The 25174-nt window shown below is 39.0% G+C and overlaps 2 protein-coding genes across 2 annotated transcripts; one reads left to right on the forward strand and one right to left on the reverse strand.

Moving 5' to 3' along the window:
- On the reverse strand, window positions 1-9634 carry LOC143281928 (GPI ethanolamine phosphate transferase 3, catalytic subunit-like). The gene is made up of 6 exons (XM_076587228.1): window positions 8806-9634; window positions 7944-8106; window positions 7223-7375; window positions 5354-6932; window positions 4414-4811; window positions 1-2994 (listed from the first exon to the last, which is right to left on the reverse strand). Exons 1-6 carry the CDS (start codon window positions 9570-9572, stop codon window positions 2800-2802), a joined length of 3255 nt encoding a protein of 1084 aa, XP_076443343.1. The 5' UTR covers window positions 9573-9634; the 3' UTR covers window positions 1-2799.
- Window positions 9635-9710: 76 nt separating this feature from the next.
- LOC143281930 (cAMP-regulated phosphoprotein 19-A-like) lies at window positions 9711-23768 on the forward strand. The gene is made up of 3 exons (XM_076587230.1): window positions 9711-9842; window positions 11588-11701; window positions 15261-23768. The coding sequence occupies exons 1-3, from the start codon at window positions 9756-9758 to the stop codon at window positions 15447-15449; spliced, it is 390 nt and encodes a 129-aa protein (XP_076443345.1). The 5' UTR covers window positions 9711-9755; the 3' UTR covers window positions 15450-23768.
- Window positions 23769-25174: the final 1406 nt, after the last annotated feature.

A 25174-nucleotide genomic window follows, 5' to 3' on the forward strand; every position in this document is an offset into this window, starting at 1 on the left:
AAAAAAGCTGTGGGGGTGGGGAGTGTTCTAATCAAAAACATTAATGAATGCTTTTTGTACATCAAAGAAAAACAGCCATTATTATTTCCATTTTCATATTAAAAGTAAACAAGAAAACTGTAATGAAAACTTTCAATCCTGTTTTATGTATATAAAGTAACAAGTATGTTCACATACAGAGTCAATAAAAAGTTTTCACTCCATCACGAAACGAAGATGTCTGGGATTTTTAAATGAATTTAACAATGACATCTGATTCTGAGATTATTCAATGATTAAATGAATCTAACAATGAAATGAAAACAAAATGGTGGCCACTCTGAGTTTGAATGAATCTAACAATGTAAGGAAAACAAAATGGAAGCCACTCTGAGTTTGACTTCGATGATGAAAGGTATTTTTTCCCTACTTTGGCTTCTCATTTCCAGCAGTCAGATCTTTGCATCAGGCTGTCTGGCGATGGGAGGAAGCCAAACATGGTTCCTGCAACTGGGCATTGGAGTGTGCTAACAACATTTTTGACAATGGTTAAACAATGTCTGGGTTACAGGATTCTTTGAATATCCAGTTTATAGCTTATTAAATAAATCATTAAATGGAAAAAAAAACAATAAAGAACAAATGTATGAAAATCTTGTGTACACAGAAAATGTCTTTGCATATTCCATATCTACAGGGAACAAAAAAGTATGAAAACCAAAGCGAGAAGTTCAGTCTCTTTTTACAGCAGCTTGAGAAACAAATGGACACATCAATGCAGATGTATCTACACATACACAAAAATCACCACCAATGACAATCAAGTGGTTTCACGTAAATTGTTCAATGAACAATGAATTGTCCATTTATTCACCTGGGGCACTTTTTCACACACTGGAAGAGGACAGATTTTTTTTTTTTTAACTCTAGCTTGCAAACTACTAAAAGAAAGTATATATAACCTATGCTTTTCTAATAGGTAAATTAATATACTATCCAGTTATGACAATTTCACATGATCCAATCATTTTGCAATAGGAAAATTCCAACAATGATGTGAATGAAAATATCTGTCCTGGGGCACTTTTATGCACACTAGAAGAGGGCGGAAATTTTCATCTGCATCACCACTGGAATCATCAAGTTCAACTGAAATTGTCCTAACTGGATAGAGTTAATTTCCTTTCAGGAAATGATGGGTTAATAATTCTACTTCCTTTTAGTTGAATGCATGCTAGATTTTTTTTTTTTTTTTTTTTTTTTCCCCTAATCATTTCTCTTCCTGACCAGAACAAATAGTTGTCACTGAACATGAAATAGACTTGGCACTGAAAGAGTTATATGAATGAAGAAAGGAAAGATGATTTATTTTGGATTTTGTTTTCATGATTCTTTTTCTTCTATCCTGCATTCATGGGCTTCAGCTTCAACATTCTTTTGCATTTAAGTACCCTGCAATACGGACAGCCATTCTGACTCAACTTTCACTTAAATTGATACCTTTAACTCATTCTATACTGCCTGATGAATTCCTTCATTATACTCTCTGTACTGGTCGTTTGTTTATGTTACAAGAAAAATGCTAAAAAAAAAGAATGCAAGTACATGCATCTGTGAAGTTTTGTGTTAATATAAAGAATACAATGGACTAACATTTGGCAAAGGTTCAAAGCACTCACTTCATTTTTGACTGATTTATCATATTTTGAACAAAATCCATGTTTTTTCACAACTGACATAAAGTGGGTGACTTTTTCTCATATAACAGAAATTTTACAAATGTGGTCTTTCGTAACCATAGACACTTCCTAATCGTAGCAACTGAATGGGCAAATGTATATGCACAGTTGATATTCACTATATAATCAGTTTACATTTGCCTTTGAACCACACTATTTTGCCGAAGATGACAGATACGCCATCTTGTTGAGCAAGAAGGCAGAGTTGGGCGACTGTACACTCGCATGTACTGTACTCAAACAAAGGCATTCTCAGCCACAATAAAAGTGCAGGTGCACTTCTGGGTGACTGTTGAACAGAACTGTGCCGTTTAGTTTTGCACGAGACCGATAACATATGAACTACAAAATTTTAAACTCACGGTATGCTATAGTATACCACAGTAATTAAGCGTTGTGTGCATGAGGTACACTATAGCGTACCGTAGTATAGAAAGAGTTCATGTGTGTGTTGATCTGTTGCATTTATATACATACAAGGCAGCAGCAGGGGTGCATCTGTCATCCTACAAGAATGGAAAAATTCTAGCCCATAACCCACAGGACACCAGTACAGGGATTGAACCCAGGACCCTCATACTGAAAGTCCCAACAATTAAACCACTCTGCCATTGCACCCATCAGTTCAATGATGAAATTTACATTTTCTGTTCATTCTCTTCTGGCCTTTCATTTCCATCAGCTGGGTCTTTGCATCAACCATTCAAAAACAGCAGGATAAATGAAGGGATCTCTGAATTCACACTGGGCTACGCTGATGAATTTCATGCATGACTGATAAACAGATTTCTGAAATGTTTGTCTTTCACTACCACAAAATTAATGATAAGAAACACAAGTACATACATTTGCTGCTGGTTGTTCAGGTAGTCTGTTCATCTTCACTTCAGCCAACGGACAGAGCTTTGATTGTTTAGCACCTGACAGTGATTGATTTGGTCTGCTTTGGGAAAGGGTTGAAATTGTGGAGGGCAATTCCTATAGTCTTCAATCTCATGGATATATTAAGTAGACCTGATACACTTTTGGTCTCTATGGTGGGTTCTGAGCGTTTCAGAGTTTGAGGTTGTCAGCTCCTGTGCTAGGACCCTTTCTGCAGACTCTGTGTCAGCTTGGACAGACTACGGTCCACACGAAGCACAATGAGCGTCATCATCAGCAGTGCCACAGAAATGACGATGAGACTAGCAGCCTCGAAGATGAAGCGAGGAGCAAAGATTTTCCACACCATCAGGTGGCGCCGGTGTAAAGCTGCTGCACAGGCTGCTCCCAACACCTGCAAACAGAGTTTAGACATGCGCAAGTGAAGTGATCTGTTGATAAATTGATACTATATTTTTTATTTCTGTCATATATTCACACATACACATTCAATTTCATCAATTACACATTCCACAAACATTGTATGTAAACATACTTTTGACACACATTTGCGCACACACACACACACATATACCTTGCTACTCCTGTTGGTTGATTAAGTCTCGAGAATTTCTTCAGTTCAGTTATACAGGCACCTCTGATGCTCTTTTAAAAGAATATTTTTATATGTGAAAACCTGAAGAAAGTTGAATGCACACTCTTATACCTTCTTCTTCTTCTTCTGCGTTCACTCGTATGCACACGAGTGGGCTTTTACGTGTATGACCGTTTTTACCCCACCATGTAGGCAGCCATACTCCGTTTTCGGGGGTGTGCATGCTGGGTATGTTCTTGTTTCCATAACCCACCGAACGCTGACATGGATTACAGGATCTTTAACGTGCGTATTTGATCTTCTGCTTGCATATACACACGAAGGGGGTTCAGGCACTAGCAGGTCTGCACATATGTTGACCTGGGAGATCGTAAAAATCTCCACCCTTTACCCACCAGGCGCCGTCACCGTGATTCGAACCCGGGACCCTCAGATTGACAATCCAACGCTTTAACCACTCGGCTATTGCGCCCGTCACTCTTATATCAAATATACAGACATACGCACACTCATAGATGTGCACACAAATAAACCTGTGCCTATGTACGTAAGCATCCAGGCTGATTCAAACATGATACACCAATGACACACAACTAGTCAATGTCTGCATAAAATCTCATGGGTTTTTTTGGGGGGGTTTTTGCACTACTTTATTGGCTATTCTTATTTCTCTGAGATTATGGATTGTACGGTCTTTGTCGTATATTCTATACTTCACAGTCTTCATTCAACCAAACATTTCCTTTGTGTTTACCTAGTTTTGAAGGATCTTGGAATGGATTTATTCTGCTGCAGTTAACAGAAATGTACAAAATGTGTTGAAACTCTGACTGTATTGTCTGTGATTACATGGTCAGTTTTCATATTCTGAAGAGTATCTTTACTGACTGACCAAAGTATGAATTTTGGCAGTGTGTCAGGTGTTGTGTTTGTTTTATCTTTTCACTTAATATTGCTTCTCGGAATGTGATCAGATCCAAGTATATCGTTTTCAGTGTTCCATACACAGTTTGGAGCAATTAGAGGTGAAACTGAACAAAGATTGATGGCTGAAGAATTCTGGGTTGACACATCAGTGATGTGAACAATTTTTCCATTTTAACATAGATGTAAATTACAGTCTATCGTATTATCAGTTTATCTATTACTAGTCACACACACACACACACACACACACACACACACACATAATATGCACAGCAAGTCAAGCTCTCTCACCTTGACCGCCTGAAAGAGCAGGACACGGCACACACTGACAAACAGGTTCTTCCGAAGCAGCACCCCATCATCAAACAGAGAGAAGTCTCCCTTCCACTCCTCCCCCTCCTTTTTCCCTCTCCTTCCAACCATCCATTGACACACTGGGCCTTGCAAGTGGGGCCACATCATCATGAGTGGTGAGACCACAGTGAACAGTACTGGGCCGGCGTAGGTGTTGAGAGTGATGAGCAGAGCAGGGATGATATATGTGGTAAAGTTGCCATAGAAGCCAACGAATGCACTCTCAAAGCGTATACTTGGAATGGTTGCTTGGTGGCCAGTGGCATAAAAAAAGGTGGAAGACAGGAGTCCATGTGTCACCACAGTAAGCCAAGGTACTGGTTGTTGATGGATCCCTGGGAGGAGGAGGGAAAGACAAGGCATCCAATTACAAAGGCCTTTAAAAAAAAAAAAAAATCATTTAAAGATTAACCAATCTCCCAGATGTCTTATCTAATCTCCCAGATATAATATTTTTTTCAAAAAGTGTCTTGCTTTGCCATTCATTATTAGTCATAATTATTCATAAGCTTATTATCAATTATGTCAACACTGAACATGCATTCATTTCCTGCTCTGTAACAAAGACACTTGTCTCTCAAGGAACTATGCCTGCGTACTTTGACATAGCTTAAAATGATAAAAAATGCTGATATTGTTGAATACTTTCCCTCATACAAACTTCAAATATGTGATTGAGCAATGAAACATCAAGCGTCAATATTTCAGTCTCTGATACTATCTATTTCAATATTAGCAGTATGATAAAATATTGGGAAAAATATGACTACACTGTACATGGACTATGTTCTTCTTTTTTACATATCCTAAAGAGATGAAGAAATGAGAAAACTGCTTCACAATGCACATCACAGACCATACAGCCTTTAAATCCTACCTGAGGTGCCTGTGGTTTCACTGCAGTAGGCAGCCATCATCTCCAGAAAGAGGAACAGCACCCACACAGCCAGACACAATGCAGGACTGACCCCGTCGCCTAGCAACAGAACCAGCAACAAGAACAGTGTCATGGCGAAAGCCACCAAATGGCTACTGTACACTGAGCCCAACCCGTAGGCAGCTGGTGGCGTTTCAGAGTCATCCTTCCTGTGCCAGTGTTGCTGGAGTTGTCTGTAGACATAAGGCACTGTCTGCTCTGCCCCTCGATTTACCAAGGGTACACTGACCTTGCCGGATGAGGAAGAGTGGTGGATGTACACATACAGTGGCTGCACAAGGCCAACCATGACATGGATGATAATGCAAACATAAACAATCTGAGCCATGATAGTCTGCTGCCATGATGGAAGCAAGTCCAGTTCTTTATGCGGCAGAGCCTGAACTGCCCAGTACAACGCACAGGCGATAGCTGCCAGCGGCAGGAGAAACTTTGTGCATAGAATGCCCAGCCCGTCCCCGTTCAGATTTCCATAATGCTGTAACCACCTCCGAACCAGCCATATGGTCACAAACAGGCATGAGATGCTGAAAAAGTAACGCTGATTTTTATACCCTGTTACATCTTCAGCGAAAGAAGAGAGAGGCTCAAGAAATGATGGCACTACACACTCCCACTGCTCTTCTCTGCAGGCACGGAAATATGCAGAACACCGCAACAACAAGGAGCACAACACTGTAACAGCAAATGTAACAACAGCAGGCTGTGTCAGTCTTTCCAAGACATCAACAAATGATGACTGTTTGGATTTTCTGGACCATCTGCCCACACTGTCTTTACCCATGTGATCTGGTGACTGACAACTGCTGATCATAACTCTTAGAGACGTGTACCACAGCAGGGACTGGCTAAGGAAATGGGTTAATGAATCTTCATACACAACAAAACTGTTGGAAAAGAAAGCAGCAAAACACATGAACATCACACCAGCAGCCACAGCAACATCGGCCACATTGATCTTGCTGTCTCTCCATATCTCAGCAACTTGCTTCTTCAGGATGACACCCCCTGCAAAGATCAGCAACCCGCCCACTATATAGCCCATGACTGGCACAACAGAGGGGGGAAACACAGCCATGTGTACCACATAATACACCACTTGTATCACTATCCCTCCAATCATGAAAGGCAGGTAAGCAGGTAGGTCTTCCCCTTCCCCACTCCAAGAGACAGCCAAAAGGGCATTCACAATCAGACTGCCCATCACCATGATGACTCCCAGTGCCATAGAGGTGAGGTCGAACTTGGCCCACACTTCCTGACACATGCCGCGCACCTGGGCCAGGTAATCTTGGTACTGGTCTGACAGGCGCAACAGCCGCTCCAGCAACCCAGGTGATCCCACTCCTTTTGTCACACTGGTCACCAGGTCCTGTAACTCCATTTCTGCCTGTTTCAACATGGTCTGCAGGCGCTGGAACTTGTCTGCAGGAAGGTCTGAGGACATTGTAGCATATGTGTCAAGGTACTTTGACACCTGCCGGGCGTTCAGGTGCAAGGCTTTGACTGTGTGGAACACCTGAAACCCCAAAATAAGAACAAGAATATAAGTTAAAAGGTAAAACTGTATAATAATACTGCAGTAAAAGGAAATTTCTCAAGTAAATATGTACATGTATACATTCAGGTCACACACAAAAATGCTTTGCACCGTGGCAATGTGCCCTCCATGATGATTTTGATTCTGTATGGTGCCAAATCTGATGACAGGTGCTTGCCCAGATTTTGCACAGTTCAAGTATCTGCAGTGACAAGAAAGTAATGCAATGCATTAATGTACAAGCCAAGGTCATTAGTAGTCAGTTTTACCTGGCGTATGTCATTGTGCTGAGTGTCCCACCAGGGACAGTGATTGAAGAGGTCAGGTATGACCTTGCCCACGTTGGAGAAAGGAATGGGAAGACCCAGCATCAAGGCTATGGTCGGTACCAGGTCCGTTTGTTGGATCACCTGTGGTTTGTCCTGTAACATAAACAAAGAAAAATTGTACACACACCTTCTATGGCTCTAACTTTTTGTTTGTTTCTTTCTTCGTGCATACTCATTATCAATTGTACAAGATGTAGCAGGGTTCATCTTCATTGACAGATCTCGGTTTTCCATTCCACATGGTAAAATATGCACATTTTCCATCCACCTGTCTACAACAGTATGCCCATTCATCGACACAAGACAAATCCAAATATGAGACGTGTATCAAGAGTCTTTTCAGTCAGTCAATTTAGTGTCACAGATTTTTTACATTACACATTTAAAGTCTAGTGAGCTTTGAAAAGTTTTGATATCATGCAGCTAAGAAGCCCCAGATTAAACATACATTGTCTGAAACTTTCTTTCACAGGCAACTAATATGCCACATTCTAAATAACACACACACACACACACACACACACAATGAAAACAGTAAAATTTAATTGATGCAGTACTCATAAAGATGAGTAAATAGTACTAGTAATGAAAACCATATAGATCTTTAAAAAATCAAGACACAAAAAGACTGTCTTTGAATACTATGTGTGCTGTAGTACACCTCAGGTAAAGCAGATGAAGCAGTGATTTGTGCTGGGCTGTAAACAAAGAGTCCTGCTGTCAGCTCATCCTCACTGTCACCCCCATGGTCCCCAGTCCGTGTCATGCCATGGTCACCCAGTACAAACAGCACTGTGTCGTCCTTCATTAATTGGCTTATGTTCCTGAGAACATACACAACCCAGAGACAAATGGAGTATACATAAAGTATGAGATCAGGTAAAACTATCATAATGGTATACAACAGAAAAAAGAGAGAAAGAAACACCATACTGCTATAGATCACAACATATCGGGGAGTCACAGGAAGATTCATAATGCCAATAAATATTTACAGAAATACACACATAGTGACACACACACACTGTCACACATATTGTTCTGAGACTGAGACACACACCTTGTCAGCTACAGTGTAGCTGGTTAAATGTGAGAAAGTCAACAAACCAGATAAATCTATACAAAATAAGAAAGAAATCCCTAGCTGAGGAGAAGCAGTGGAGAATGCGTCCTGCAGAGGGGCCATCACATTTGGGGGAGGGTTTCCTCATCAACTGTTATAGTTCATTGTCTTACTCATTTTTTCGATGATTTCAGTATATATTTCATTTTACGATGTTGCCGCCAATATCATACTACTACTTATTTGAATACTATTGGAACCATTACAAATGAAGATTCATGAAAAAAATATTTGAAAAAAAAGGTTTTGTTTTATTTGGCCTATGAGTATGATGAAGGCATGTGAAGCACTAAAAAAAACCAACCCAAAACAAAACGGGTGCTCCATGACCTGCATGCAACTAAGGCCACACACACACACACACACACACAATAAGAAATCCAACCAATCAAATCAGTACCTAATAACCTGATCCATTTGTTGGAGCTTTTCACCCATGGCTGGATGGTTTGGTCCAAATCTGTGCCCACAGTGATCTACACCCAAAAAATGAGCAATCGCAACATCCCAATCTTTTCGTCTGATTTCTGCATACAGGTGTTTCAAAATACCATTGTCAACGGTATGCAGATCTTTTACATTAAATGAAGGAAACGAGTGTGATTTGTAAAATCGTTTGGGGAAAAGGTTGTCCCATGTATCATCCCCAAGAAACTTGATAGTCTTTCCCCGCTCATTTAACTGATCTATCCAATTATCTTCTCTTATTTCTGAAGAAAAAAAGTTCTCTCCTGCATCAACAAAAGTAGGTAAGCTTCCAGTCGTCAGCCCTTTCAGGCGCTGCAAGGTGGTGGTTGGAGGGTCTGCTATGAATTTGTACAGTCGTGTATGTTTGGGATGTTTAGTACACATCTGGTGGACATATTTCAGCTTATTTTTGTACAGTGGTACGTCAGATTTCAGCGAAGTGTTGTACGCAAGAAAGTCGTATCTGAGAGCGTCGATTATTACAAGAATGGCCCGTTTGAATCTGGCGTGAGACCAGCAACCGTGGTGTCCACCATGCACAAGGTCGTCTGCTCGTGCAGCGAATTCCACTTCACAAGAGCTGTTCTTGGGGATCACTGTGCGTACCAGCAAGAAACCTTTGGTGAAAATGAGTAGACCAACTATGTATGATGTGACCAGAAATCCCAAAAGGGTTGTAGTCTTGGTCCCTGTTTTCATTTTGCATGTACTTTTTCAATAAAAACAAGACAGCAGTTCACACAAACATTAACTCGGGCGCAGACATTTTGTAGTTTCGCACACACACATTGAAGTGAAATTTGATTGGTCGCATCAGTACTACGTCAAAGACTGCCATCTTTAACACGGTCCGCTCAGTGATTTGGCTTGTGGTAAGCGAAAATGGCATCTGGGGAAGGGTCTTCGCCGCCCGATGTTTTGGGAAAACAACCAGAAAAGGACCAAGAAGCTAATAACAAAGAGAAACAGGTAAATCTTTTATGCTCACTTTAAGAGATCTGTAGGAAGTCTGATTTAATGCTGTTGTAAACAGTTTGACACCGACAGTGTCAATGAATGACCATGACACAAATTTCTGGCGAACTAAGATCGCAATAAATAGTCTAAACAATACCTTTATCAGGTTAGAAGTCTCTTGTTGCTGATAGAGACAGACTTTTCACTGATCCATTGCTTTTTGTCTTGTAGCTAAAATCGGTAGCAGTCTAGCACTGTTTATTTGCACTTGATAGTTGATGCTATATTAGAATACATTGTGTATTCGAACCGATGATAGATAAGATTAGATTATTTATAAAAAGTGCCCTTTTCAAATCCTTTCAAAGTTTAAACTTAAGTTATCTGGGTCAGAAAACCACACACTGGCACAGCACAGATGATAATTACAAGGCTTCACAAAATGGGGCAGTGGGTAGCATTGATTAGACAGTGCAACAGATTTTTTTTTTGATTTTTTTTTTAGCTACAGTCATTGATAACAGAATGAAACTTTTAGGTTCAGGTTCAGGAAACAACACCCTGTTTTCACACTTTAATAGACCAGTACCACTGTAGTCAATTCATTGTGCGTTTTATGTTTATAAGTTTTTGTTGTTTTTCTGTCATTGGCTTTTGAAATTAAACAGATCTCCAGAACACAAGTGCATGTGCACAGATGTCCACCGCCACACCCACCCCCTAACACATGCACGCACATATGCGCCAGCGCCTTATCTCCATCCGTATTAGTATTTCGCCCCAAGGGTGGTTAGTACTTCTGGAAGGCCCTCTGTATTCATTCATGATTCAGCAAAAGCCGCAAACATTTGCCACTTTACCCACAAGTAACTTTGTAGCAATTGCAGCAACTTTCTGGCAATTGATGATATCATTTTTCTAAAATTACATCAGAGGATGAAGCCACAGTACTCTTCATGAGGACAGTCAATTTATGGTTTATATGTTTGTTTATTATAACTATAAAATATAACCAATTTATAGATAAGATTTAACCAATACAGTGATTCACTTTGCATATTTTGAATATTTTTTTTTTTCTGAGATGTTTTGAAATAGTTTTGAAATTGAATACATATTTTGGATTCAGCTACCCCCCCTCCCCCCTTCCCCACCCCACAGTACCAGTGTTCTGCCCCAGTACCCATCTGGACCTCAACTTTTCTCAGTGTTTTTTTTTGTTTTTTTTTGTTTGTTTGTTTTTTCCATTTGCACCCATGCTTGTCAATATATCTTAGTTATTGTGGCTTATGCACAGAATAAAAGTTTTTGCTTTTTTTACATTTAAACTGTTAAATCTCTTGAAATGCAAACCTGAATATGTAATAATAAAAACTAATATCAAAGATTTCGGCTTGTGGGGGTGGGGGGGTTATTAAATGATCTGTTGTCTTACTAGATCTGATTGTTTGGATTAAATTATTTCATTTTTAACGGAAGGTAATAACTCTTCAGCTATTCCTTTTTTTCCTTTTTACTGTTATCTGAGTCATCAGTCTGCAGTGCTAATTCATAGGATTATGTGCAGATCTTACATATATGCATGATCTTTTTAAGTGTGAAATTATGTTTGCTATTTAAAGCTTTTGATAGTTTTGTATGAGACACTTGTAATCCAATTCTAGCTCAGATAGTTTTGACAGCAGTTGCATGGTTATAGTCAGACATGATTTGACTATCTTACATGATCCAAATTACTATTTTGTCATGTGCTGCAGGAGACAGAGAAGACAATGGAGCAGAAGGAGGAAGAGAAGCTGAGGGCCAAATACCCCAACTTGAAGAAAACAGGGCCTCCAGCCATGATTCATAAACGTCTGGTACAGAAAGGAGTAAGTCACTATAACCTTTACTTGTCAGTCAACTGTTCAACATTGTGGGTTTTTTTATGCATGCAAACATGTTGAGTAATGTGTTTTGTAACTTACAAGGAGAAACCAAGAAATGGTAGAAAATAGGACGAGGAACAACATGGGTTTCACTGACACCGCTCCTTAGAAACACAGCTTCTTGGAACTGCCTGCCATGGTGATGGACTTCACCAAAGCATTTGACAAGGTGAACCACTTCCTCCTACTGCATTGGCTTGATCACCAGATCAGAAATGCCACCGGCTCAAAGGTAAAAGCAGTCTGTGGTTGTGGACGGATAGAGGTCTGGGTCAGATCAGGGATACGGCAGGGTACAGTACTCGGTCTGTGCCTGTTATTGGCCTACATTTGTGACCTACCATGCAGTGTGACATCTCCTGCTTGCCTCTTTGCAGATGACATAGTCCGTTATAGACCCATCACTGCCCTCAGCAACCACAGTACCCTGCAAGCCAACAGCAAGAGACTTGAGTTCTGGGAGGAAGAATGGGAGATACTATGCATTTTGATGCTGAAAAGTACAGTGTCCTGATGTGCACCATGAAGAGAAACAGCAGGCCTCACCAGTGCCTTCTGCTCAGTCACAAACTGGAGCCTGAGATGCCCACCGAATATCTAGCCATCACACTCCAGTCATATCTCCATTTCAGTTTCACCAAACATTTTGACAGTACTGTGACTAAAGCAATCAAGACAGCTGGCTTCCTGCAAAGAAATCTGATGAAGACAACAACTAAAATCAAGACACTCACATACAAGTCCTTGTTATTTCTTTTCCTGGAATATGGAAGCACTGCATGGGACCCCACTGCAAAGAAAGAAGTGGAAAAAATAGAAGCAGTCCGTCAGAGAGCAGTGCGGTTTGTCCTCAGTGATATCAAAGGACAATAAGTGCGACTGAGCTGCTGCAAGCACTCAGTGGGAAATTTTGGAATATTGTAGGAAAGAGGCCAGATTGTTCATGTTTTTCAAGATTAGCAGGGACTTTTTAAAGTAAGGTGCCCACACCTCCACCAGCAACAGTAACCTGCTGCTTGGTGGGGTAAATAAACTGAACGGTCATGCACGTAAAAGGTTACACATCATGTGTGCGTGTATATGTGTGACTGAAACCTAATTGATTGACACAGGAAACGAATGATGAGCACCCAATGGCAGCTCTCAGTCGGCTCTGTTGTGCAAATAAATCTGTTAGTAAAGTGGTTAGAGTTTGGTATCTGACCAAGGGTAGGCGCAGTATAACTTTATAGGTATGCATATTGTCGTCCTCATCATCAGAAGAGCCCACATGCAAACCTTTAACAAGATCCCCTGTAGAGTGGACATTTGGCTGAAAGCCTTCTTGATGTTCTTCCCACACACAGTGCGTGACTCGAACGTCATGCCCCAAGAGATGCCCCAACCCTTGGCATATTTGTTCATAAGGTGTCATTCTGCTGACCCACTGCCCCCTGATAGACCAACCTATCCCACTACCCCCTCAGTTTTTTTTTGGTTTTTTTTTTTGTTTTGTTTTGTTTTTCAAAACCAGCACCCTCCACCAAAATGCCAATAAATGAATAATAGTCAGTTTTGACCCTGGGCATCATATTGAAGAAGAAATGTGAACATGGGATAGATGGTTAGTGGAGAATTGTTTAAATTATGCTAATTTATGGCTCTAGCTCAGTCAGTAGAAGAGCCATTGTCCTGGTTGTGGGATAGTTCCTGAGTTCCTTACTATAAACTCAGTGGGCACTAAACAGATTTGGCCTGCACAGTACTCACAGTGCTTCTACTGATAATTATTGCGATGGGACCTCTGCCAGAGATTTCTCTGAACACTTATGATGTGGCCTATAGAGGGTTTGTTTGCCTATACTTTCTTGCAATCACACTTTACATCAAAGAGAAAGTCTGGTGGTGCCCCCATGCTTTCTTTCACTTTACAAGAAAGCAGCAGATTGCGAGAAAGCATGGTTGTTTTCCTGCCATCTTTACAGAGCATGAGGGATTTGTATTGTAAATAAAAAACAAGAAACTAAACCCGATTATTAAGGAAATGGTTTTTTTTATGAAATAAGGAATACTTCCCACACTTTCTTACACAATTCAAAAAAGCATGCGGGCGCCCTCTCACTTTCTCACAATAAATTTTTTATTGAGAGAATGTGACGATTTGGTGAATTCCTTGTAAAGTGAGAGAAAGTGTGGTATTGCGATAATGTGTGGGTTAACAGTAACAAGGTTGATCTAAGATCAGCTTTCTCCAGTGTTAGGAGACAGCCTGTTGTGTTGCATGTGTTTTTGTATACATGTGGCAAACACATGTTGGTACTAGTGCAGTAATTGGAGAATAAAAAGAAATTGACAAGGAAAAGCATTGTTTTTTTTGTGTGTGCATATGTATGTGGAGAAGATGGGTGTGGTTTTAAGAAGACTTTGAGGAAGTGGGTTTTTAGAGAGAAAAATTAAAATCTCGGCATAAGTATTTGATGGAGAAATTGTTTTGGGCTCTTTTTCAGTATGTCAGTTTATCAGTGCTCCATGTTTGAAAACATTCCATGTGACTCTCAACTAGACCGGAATGGAGAGTCCCAAACCTTGTGTCATTGAAAACTGTTACTGTGCAATATTATAGTGCATAGTACTTATAGTAGTATGACCAAGGAACATTAGTAAAGTTTAACGTTTAAAGAGACAAACTGGTTAATGTGTTTTTGTGCATGTATAGTTTTTGACTCTAGCGTGAAAAACAAATTGAGTCTGTCCAACTATATATATATACATGAAATAACCTGTTTGGGTTGTCTGACTCTGTGATGTGTGTGTGTCTCCATGATGAACTTCAACATACTATAGGCATTGTCTCTGCCACTGTGAGTGGCAGAGAAACTAAACCAGGCAGAATGGTAGATATCGGAAAAAGATTAAATCTGACCATCAGCATTGTGAAATTACTGCTCCTGTGTGAAAGTCATAGTTCCTATTGACATTTTAGTAGTGGTTTTGTTACAAATTGACATTTTCTCAGAACAAGTCATACATTATACCTATAGCTTTCTTCACTGGCAAATAGACAAATATGAAATGATACGTTTTTTTACACCAGTATTTTAGCAATTGAAACAGATAATTTCATTTATATCAAGAAAGGACCGATTAAGTTGTCTTTGCTCAGTACACTCCAAAATCCTCTGGGAATTAATTCTAGCATTGAAAGTGAAAGGGAAGCAATACTTACTTTACATGAATTAAGTGCATAAAAATCGTGACAGAAAAGACTATATCTTGGAAAAGAAACTGGACATCACTGTGTATAGTTAAAATGAAATTTTATTACATCACTTCTGTTGCTTCTTCAAGTCGTTGACTTGTAATTTATCTAGGTTCTAGTTGTCAGACAATACAACCAGCGATAGTGTGCGTGTGCATGCACACACACAGAGATGTATGCACACAGATATGATAGAGCATGATACAACTATGATGTCATGACTGAAACATAACATCAAAACATGGCTCTGTCTTTTTCTGCCAGAAATACTTTGACTCCGGTGACTACAACATGGCCAAAGCAGCCATCAACAACCCCAAGAAGCCTTTGCCACCCGAGGAAAAGATGCTGTTGCAAGAGTCCATTGGAGAAGGCATTCCTACACCTGAGACCCTGCCAGCCAGAAAGCCGTCCATTGTACAGAGCAAATTGGCCTCTGGTGCTCTGTCGTGATGGGTCTTGGGAGGAGAAAGAGACACTGTCACCGTCATTGTATCATCCTGTGCTTCTGGCACATGTCTGTTCCTGTGTCTATTGACTGTTGGGCAGCGCTTGTGATTGTTTCCTTCATTCATGTTGCAGCATGTACCACCATACACAGAAGACGCCAGTATATTTAGGCTTCACAGCATGTAATGTCTGCTCTGTTTTATATTTGTCAGCAAATATAAAGAGCTGATTTTTAAAGTGAAAAATATAAAAGTTGTTCAGTTTCTTTCCTTATTCAGTTATTGTTAATGTTAGCAGTAAATTCATTAGTGTTGTATTTATCTCTGGGAGAGAAAAGAAAAGGAAAGGCTGTGCTATAGTACACAGTGAACTTCTGGAAAAATCAGATAACATTCAATTGCCGATTTTAAAACTAAAGGTCCAGGACATGTTTTTGATACCATATTCACTAGTCTTAAAGAAAATATGTCATTGTTGACAACCTCAATTGGAAAGAACATGCTTGTATAAAATGGATGTTGCATTTGCAACTTATTTCATTATCTTCACTCTTTTTCATCAGTCTTTCTGTATTATATGCAATATGTACTATCATGTGCTCTTATTTGTGTATCTTATTATAGGAATGTTGCTTGTGCTTGCAAACACGTGATGACAGTGTGACAAAGATATGGACAGACACTCATGCCTTTGGATGCACATGCCACTCCTTTTTGTACATGAGCAGTGTAGAAAGGACTTTAGCGTGCACACACACATGCGCACATGCACACAGGTTAGAAAGAATACATTCTATTTTGGAGACCCCAGCTGATGATTTGATTTGACGTTCAGTCACATTGGCTAGTGTGACCCCAATGTGGTTATACTAAATGCTTGACTGTTCTTCATTTTCTAATTGCTGCATGTATTTTAGATTTTTATTTATACAATGATTTATTTTAATATTCCATATTTGACTGTACAGAAGCTGGCATGTTTTCCTTGGAAACCAGATGGAAAGCAGGTCTGTGGCCTTCATTTCATGCCACATTTTCAACAGTTGAAACATTGCTGGAAAAATTGCAAAGTTAATCACTTGATGCATCATTGTTTGACACTTGTGACATTCAGCAGTTTGTACATACGCATGGTTACCTTTTTTTTTCCATTTGTTGATGCTGAGTAATTAGTATAGGTTAATACTGGATCATACAGTGTACATCTGGAACAGCAAAGGACTATTTTCACTGGAATCTTTATTAAATTGACCTACTTTGTTCTGTATCTTGTAGCATCAAATTGTATTGGATATCTCCCTTAACAGTTTAGCGTGTAGTTTTAGTTCTTTTACTCTTTTTTTTTTTTATCCTTTCTTTTTTCAGGGCAGGATGATGGCAGGACAAAAGCATTTCTTTTAACCTGATGTAAGAATAGTCGGTCATTGCAACCTGTGTGCCAGGAGGAGAGTTGAAGTGCTATCATTCCCCAATGGGATGCTGGGGATCCTTTAGTTTTAGTATGAATAGCATTCCTGCATTCTGGAAATTTTGTGCAAGAAATTTCCTCTTTTTCTGTTGCTGTCTTTATTTCTTCCATTTTTTTTCCCTTCACTTTTGTCTCCTTTTTCTGCCTTCCCAGTCAGTTCTCCTTTCTTTTTTGAGCAAGCCTTGACATTGTTTTCTCTTTTCTGCAGTCTATGATGTTCAATTTGTGTTCTTTTGCTCTGGTGACTAGGTCGTGATATTGCAAACACTGGGATGGGCACTAGCTGTCCATTCTGCCTTGTTATTTGCCTGTATGGCCTTTTAAAGTATTTTTGTTTGGCTTTGAAGTATTTTAAAATCCTTTTTACGATTTTTTGTAATCTGTGGATGATAAATTAAGCGGAAGGGCTGACATCCTCAGCATGTCCCAGTCTTATTTGCTCTACGTGTCATGTTTGTGGGATTTTCTTGGGTTTTGTTGTTTTTTTTTGTTGTTGTTTTTGTAGACATGACAGGTGTTTTTGTTCACACGGTTGAGCATTTGTATGGTTTGACAGTCCTGATAAGGCCCGTGCGGTCGGCTGGACTAAGTAAAAGCAACAATAAACAAACAAGTACTGTCATTGCATTGCAAACCAGAAGTTTGTCACTGGTGGTTCTCTTGGGAGGGTCCATGTAGATCATAGTACTAATGATGAAACACACCGTCTGATTGCTGGATATAGTATGTGCCATGGGGTTTGATGTGGCAGGAGGTCAAGCCCCTGGGCTCTATCAATGTCAGCTTCTGATTGATAACAGTTATTAGTGTCAGATTTTGATTGATTTCAGCTATCATAGTAAACTTTTTGATTACAGCTATCTGACTGATTACATCTATCAAAGTAAACTTTTGATTACAACTATCAGTGTCAACTTTTTGATTGATTACAGCTATCAAAGTCAACCTTTGATTGATTACAGTAGATGTGAGCGATGGGCTGTGAGTTCTGCTTCTCAGCATGGGGCGCTGTGACAATGAGACCTGACAAAGTCCTGTGCAGGTGCTGGTAGAGTCAGTTGTTGCCTGTCTGCAGATAACCACCTGTTCCCTCCTGGAAATAGCATGGTTGTCAAGTTTAAGTGGTGTAATCTGTTTAGAATTGGAGTGTTCGTGATTGTTTTCATTTCTTGGTAGGATGAAACTTTCAGTACTTGTTAATGACAGTCAGCATACCTTGATCAGTTGATAAAAAAAAAAGTTCTATGGCCAGTCATTTTCATGGAAATAATCCTGTACACAAACTGTGCCCATGAAATGCAATAGATATGTAGCTTTGTCTTTAATTCCATAAAATGCTGTCTGTATGAAGAAGCCTTCAGATTGGTGGGGATTTGTTGTTATTGTTTTTTGTTTTCTTTTTTTTAAGTTTTTTTTTTTTTTTTTTTTTAAGTGTTTAACTGTTGAACTACGATTGGTGCTTATTTGGCATAAATCAAACATTTTATGAGTCACCCAAACAAATGTTTGGTGCTTTATGTCTAGACTATGTGGAGATCAGATTGTTTATAATCATGTTTACACATCTTGCCTGAAAAAAAAAAAGTTGTTTGTAAGAGAGGGACAAGGTTTACAAGGAAAGATTCTGATTGGCTATTATATTCCTTCATCAGGTTGTTACAATATCCGATCAGCATATTTCAGCCTGTGTTTATCTGAGTTTGTAAAACAGTTGTTTAAGATCGGGTACATTATATTTCTCTACAGAGAAGGAAAAAGGCCTTGCTAAAACCACAGAGCTTTCAAATAGCTGTAAAGAAAACATACATAGTGCTGCTTCTTTCTTCTAGAAGTGCTTACTGCAGTATCGTGTCGTCTTATAACTATAGTGATTTGAAATGATTACAAAATTCCTATGCATCTTGAATACTTCTAGAAACATATTTGAAGAAATCAGACCATGCTCCAGCTGTCTTTTTGAACATGTTTAAAGAAAGCTGACTCGCACATAAGCATGTGAGAAGTATTACCAGCATCTCAGTCTGTTCGCTTGTAGAACAGTTGCTTGTGTATGCCAGCATTTGTTGATCAGTGGTTACAGTGAGGAGAGTCCAGTCTGATTCAGATTAGTGATTAAAACTGAGGAAAATCTTAAAACCATTAGCTTGCAGGAAGAGTCGTGTCACTTTCGTAATTTTAGGCTCATAAGATGGAGCAACAGTGTGTGGTTGAAAATCTATATCTCATTAGTTTTGGTGTGTGCTGAAAAGAAGTAAAAGTCAGAGTCTCACACCTTTTCCAGAATCACAGAGATAGGCCAAAGAATTTGTGCTGTGTATTTTTCAAAAATGCAAAATTTTTCTACAGCCCTCTTTGTATTTGGGGAAAGAGGTGTGGGAGATGTTGTATTTCTCAGGGCTGTTTTATGATAATGAGGTGCTCCTCCTGTCTCCCTCGCTCTTTTCCTTTCCCCAGTTTGTTCCCAGCTTTGTTGACTGGGGCCTGTGTGCACTCTCTCACTCTCTCTCTCTCTCTCTCTCTCTCATTCTCTGTGACTATCTCATTCTCTCTGTTTGTGTCTTTCAGTGAGGCGAGGAGTAAGATATATATGCTCCATGCTGTCTGCTGAACTGCGGGAGCATTTTTATGCGGATGCTCTTGGTTTTAACTTGTTGGGGCCTTACATTGATTTTCATGGTGCATTGCCAAAGCCAGCCAATAACAGTGTCTGCTCATGTGTCTTATCACTGGAGTGTGGCATTAAAAGTCACAGACTTGATATTGGGTCTGTATCTAGAGGTTTCTCACTCTGTGTGTGTGTTTGTCTTTCTCTGTCTCTCTATCTCTCTCTCGCACACCCATCAGGACTTGACTTTCTGATTCCACCTGTTCAGGCAGCCAGCTATGGTCCTAGTTTATCAAATACTTTTATACTACATTATAAGTGTGACTATTGTACTGTGTGCATTTTTTTTTTTATCTTGTATGATAAGGTTTTGTAAGTTTTTGTTTCATGTTTATTGGTATCATAAAAGCTGAGTTTGGTATTTGAAAATTAATCGATATTAAACAGCTTGTACTGATACAGTTAACACTGAACTTTGCATTTTAAAAAATGGCTTGGTATCGATAAATGCAGATGATGTAATGCTGCAGTTTGTAAGTTTCTTACTGTAAACAAGTTTATGAAACAAGTACTGTTAAACTGAAGAGAATGGTACATTCTGGAAACATTGAATGTGGCAGTATGTCTCGTCTGTTAAGACAGTCCTGGGATCACTATGGAAACAGAGTTCCAGTTCCAGGTGTTTCCATGAATCATGTATTTTTCATGCCCATCCCCTTTCACTCTTCCTCCTCCTTGCCAACACAATTAGAAAATCAAAAAGGTGGTGCTTTTGACATTTTCTGTCTTAAATTGGAGGACCTTGAATTAATGACATTTTCTGTCCTTAAGTTCTCTATACCTACCTCACAGAGTCACACCTCTCCCTGTGTGATCTTTTGCTCACCATCTGCCCACTAGTTTGTTGTCTCTAATTCAGGAATGTCAGTGTAATATTAGTTGTTGAACCAACCAAACCTTTTCAGTCTTTGCTATGTTTTTCTTGCTTTTTTCCCCTCTCTTTCTCACAGAAATCTTTGGCAGTTAACCCTGTTTTTTCGTAATCCCTCCTCTCCACTCTCCTCAGACTAACTGAAGTAAACTGATCAATATTACAGGTTTTATCATAGCGTGCAATTGCATTAAACTGATCATGAACACAAATGGCAAAATGATATCTTGATTCTATTGTTGACCAGCAGACATGCAGGTCATAGGATGAGAGAGTGATAACATGAAGGTGATTGTGTAAGAAAGGTTAAGATGAAGGTCAGAGGGTGGGAGGTGGTTAGTGAAGACACATTAATTGTTGACGACCTGTTTTTGTACTTCCTCAGTTTGACTGCAGTATCAGGCCTTTCATCTCCACCACCTCTTTTTTATGAGATGACATTATAATATGTTTACTCCTCCAGTTTGGAGCACACAGTGTGAGTGTGCTATGTTTGATGGATAGTCTGTTTGTTAGAGTTGAAAGTTTCTGCACCGGTGTCTTGAATTGTTATTACAAGTTGCAGTATTTTTGTAGTGCTGAAAAGAATCTGTACAAAAATTATTGGTAAACTGCTTCTTCTTATAATGACAGTCATGCTGATTTGCTGGGTCTTGACTTTAGTTGTAGATTTCAGTTCCTGGATTATTATCATCAAGGATGATGGGGACAGATGTAATGTGGATGTCTGTGAGAAGTTGTGTTGATTAAGTGATTGGTTGATTTAGTTTTCTTTTGTGTGATAACTGCCTTTTTATTCTTGTTACTCTTGTATTGGTTGTCAGTTTGCATCCATTCAAAAAGTAAGTGAAAAAAAAAGGATTTTATTTCATATGTGTGTTGCATGAACATAAAGACTGAGAAGAGCTGTTTGCAAAGACTTGAAAGTTCAATACAGAAAAGCAGTTGTTAAAGGCAGGGAAAAACATCTCCCAAGCTTCATTGTTGTATATCTTGAACAATAAACTATTGATTAATGAACTGTAACAACCTGTGCTATTGGTTTTGTGAAATGATATTGACAGTATTGTTGAAATGACAAACACTTCAGTTATGTATAAAATTCTTGAAGAAAACTGCTGACATGATTTTATATGGCACTTTTTGGTCACCTGTGGACAGACAGGATGAAACATGTCTGTGTTGAGTGTGTTTTTTTATGTTGAGCCACCCCTTACTTTCCTTGACCTGACCTGGAAACAGAATGCAGAGAAGCCCCAGGTGTGGCTTTGAGGCAGTACAAATGTGGTATTGTATAGGCCTGTATAGGCAGAGAAAGTGATAGTGTTTGTGTGTGTATGTGATAATAGAATGGTTTCTTCTTTCCTTTTTCACTCTTTTCCTTTCCCAAAATGTTTTTTTCTTCTTTCTCAGTCTTTTTGCTTTCCCTGTTGTCATTTCATAATCTTCCTTGTGTGTTTTCAGCATAAGCATTAGAGTTTGTTATATCGCATCTTAAAAACTGATGGATGTAGTTTGCTTTTTGTTTATAGGAATAAAAAAAAAAAAAAAAACATCATTCTTGCTCTGATCAGTTTGTCTCTTGTGACCCTCTGTTAGTCTGTGAGATTGAATTATGAAAACTGCCATCCCACAATCTGGCGGCACACCTGATTTAGTGATGATTACCTCAGTTGTTAGAGCATCACAGCAGCATTCCAAAGGTTGTGAGTTCAGATTCCAAGCACATTATATTAAAACTGATTGGAGTATTTTACTACTGATTTTAATGTGCTGTCAGTGTCTTTGAGGGTGGTGTCATCATGCTTTTGGAAACAAAAAAAAAAGAAAAAAAAAAGGTTCCCTTCTGGTTTTGTCAGTGTGGTTATCTTGTAAACAAAATCAGTTAGTGTGGTAACACTTAAATGTTGCTCTGCGTGTGTGAGTATCAGAAATTCTTTGAGCATTGTTTCTTGACAAATAATGTTAAAGAAGATTTTCCCATTATTGTCAAAGAAAAATGAAAATGATCAAAACCTTTTCTTGGTTCAGTTATTGTTTGTGAGTGCCCTGTCTCCTGTCCACTTTCCCTTCTCCAACAACCTTTTTTGGTTATTGTTTGTGAGTGCCCTGTCTCCTGTCCACTTTCCCTTCTCCAACAACCTTTTTTTCTTTTTTTATGCAAACCCTGTTTGTTGAACTTTGGATAGAAGGGATGTTGACATAGCTGGGGCAGCCTTCCATACCTCACAGGATTCCCTGAGGCAGTGATCATGAGGCCGCACTTGTCAGCGTCGACCTCAACTGTAGGATTGTTGTTCCACTTAAAGGAATGTGTTGGCCAGCATTGTGCCGTATCTTAACATACATACCTATCTCATGCTCTGAGGCATCAACTGAATTGAAATGATCACATTTGAAGTACTGATTTCTGACAAAGAAGAAGAAAAAAGATCAACAGCAGACTGGAATTCTCATGATCCTGAATCTGCTCCCCTCACCCTGTCCCCCTCTGCTGGTTTATTGGACCACAGTTGGTGCATTGTGAACAATTCCTGGAAGAAAATGTTGAATTACCACAGGGCAGCACTGTCTGCATCTTGTCTGCCAGCAATGCTGTTTGTGTTTCTGTCCAATGTTTTTGAAAGTCACACTTCAAGACAAAGTGTTCACAGACCACCTGCTTGTTCTCTTGCTCTCCCAACCCGCATTGGAGACACAGTTCAGTTTCTGCTTCAGGTAACTGTTACAGTATTTCATTTTCCATTTTTAAATTCCACGTCCTTTTGTCATTTTATGTCAGCCACATGGTGCATTTGCCTGTAAATATTGGGTTCATAGAAAACATCTGAATTGCTAGGTAATCCCATTGTTGTTGTTCTTTTAGAAGAAGCCCAGCAAATGTTTTGGGAGATAATTGGGGGATTTCTTCAAACTGAAAATGTTATTTGTTGATACTCAGCATTTTGTTAACAGTGCATAGGCCTGTTGTTTATTCCCCCACAAAACATGTTGTCCCTGTACCCACTGGAGTCAGTGTTCTCTTGGACATAAATAGTTTTGAGGAGGATCCCACCCATTGCAGCCTGAATTTGGATGCCTTCTGTTGTGTGGGGGAAACTTCATATATATATATATATATATATATATGTAATTTGTTTGCTGAGAAAGTAAAATGAAATTTGAAGGTGGGGAGAGAGGGGAGGTTACAAACATTATTTTCATAAGTGTAGATCAGTATGTAAACAATGCTGATTGACAGATTTTTATAAACAGTCTGCTTGTATAATAAAAACATGAGGAACAAGTGTGAATAAAGTACTGTGTTCCAGTTTTAAAATTGTGTGCATCTGATTTTGCATGATTATATGATATATATGTGTGTGTGTGTGTGTAGTAATTTACAGTCACAGATGTATGTTCGACTTTGTGATTTTTTTGTGTGAATCTGATGGTAAAGAATCAGATCTTTTAACATTGCTCATGCATGTCAAACTTGTACACACACATGCACACATTTATTGTGTGCTGGATCCAGTGATTAAGTGCAATGAAATATGTCCTGGTTCCAAGAAGATTTCTTGACATCAGTATTTCTCCATCACAATGCCATGTATTTCAGACCTAAAGCCAACTCAACAGAATGCCCAGTACTCACTCTTTACATCCATCAACATAAACAATCCGCTGGAGGGGAAAAAATCATGTATATGTATATATCTGTGTGTGTGTTTAAGATATTGAAAAAGATTTTTTTTTTTTTTAAATGAAAATATCATGTCTTCAGTAACTAGTCCTCAATTTCTTGTGAGAAAAAAAGATTTTCCTAGAGTACAGTCTCATTCTCCAAATGTTGAATAAACTGCTGTGTTGTTGCTCCCCCCCAAAAAAAAGAAAAGAAAGGGCATAGTGAATGATGTCCATTACTTTTAAAACAACCACCACTACCACCAAAGACATCACCATGATACACACTATCATCAATATTTATTAATTTCCTTGGTAGTTAAAAAAGAAAAGAATAGAACAGCACAATGCATACTCTGGTTCTTTTCTTTTCAAACTCAGTTTACTTCATAATTTTGAAAGGAAACCCCATCACATACCCAGTCGTCAATAACATACATATCCATTTCTGTTCTAACTAAATAAAAAGACACATAAATAGAATAAACCCTCTCACTCTCATCACTGTAAGGCATGTTGCTGTAAAATCTGCACATGCATTTGAATTTTCCGTATCATTCATTAAAAAAAAAAAAAAAGTAAAAGAACACCCACTGCATACAACTTCATTACCAACATTTCATTCATGGCAAAACATGGAAACAAAAAACAAAAGGACAACATTACTATTGGGGGAAAAATTCACACAGGCATCACTACCTTGTATAACTCTTTTTGTCACAACAGATTTCACTCTGTGTAATTCGGGCTGCTCTCCCCAGGGAGAGCACGCGTCGCAACACCGAGAGCCAACCATTTTCTTGTATTTTTTCCTGCCAGCAGGTGGGGTTTTTTTGTTTGTTTTGTTTCGGGTTTTTTTTTGTTTTTTTTTTTGGGGGGGGGGGGGGGGGGTGTTATGTTTTTATGTTTCCCTGTCGCAGTTGATTTTTCTTCAGGAAAAAATGAAGTGGTTAACACAGATACATTTTTTATTGAATTTTTACACACACGCACAAACACACACACACACACACACACACACACACATATATAGAGAGAGAGATGTAAAATATAAGTGTG

The sequence above is a fragment of the Babylonia areolata genome, chromosome 5, assembly GCF_041734735.1.
Source record: "Babylonia areolata isolate BAREFJ2019XMU chromosome 5, ASM4173473v1, whole genome shotgun sequence".
Lineage (NCBI taxonomy): Eukaryota > Metazoa > Mollusca > Gastropoda > Neogastropoda > Buccinidae > Babylonia > Babylonia areolata.

Excerpts from the sequence above, each read along its gene's own strand:
- LOC143281930 (XM_076587230.1), top strand. The coding sequence starts at position 9,756 with ATGGCATCTGGGGAAGGGTCTTCGCCGCCCGATGTTTTGGGAAAACAA. Across the intron at positions 9,843-11,587 it reads CTAATAACAAAGAGAAACAG|GAGACAGAGAAGACAATGGA; the intron begins GTAAATCTTTTA and ends CATGTGCTGCAG. Across the intron at positions 11,702-15,260 it reads AACGTCTGGTACAGAAAGGA|AAATACTTTGACTCCGGTGA; the intron begins GTAAGTCACTAT and ends TTTTTCTGCCAG.
- LOC143281928 (XM_076587228.1), bottom strand. The coding sequence starts at position 9,572 with ATGAAAACAGGGACCAAGACTACAACCCTTTTGGGATTTCTGGTCACA. Across the intron at positions 7,376-7,943 it reads CTTCATCTGCTTTACCTGAG|GACAAACCACAGGTGATCCA; the intron begins GTGTACTACAGC and ends TTTATGTTACAG. Across the intron at positions 2,995-4,413 it reads TGCTCTTTCAGGCGGTCAAG|GTGTTGGGAGCAGCCTGTGC; the intron begins GTGAGAGAGCTT and ends CTCTGTTTGCAG.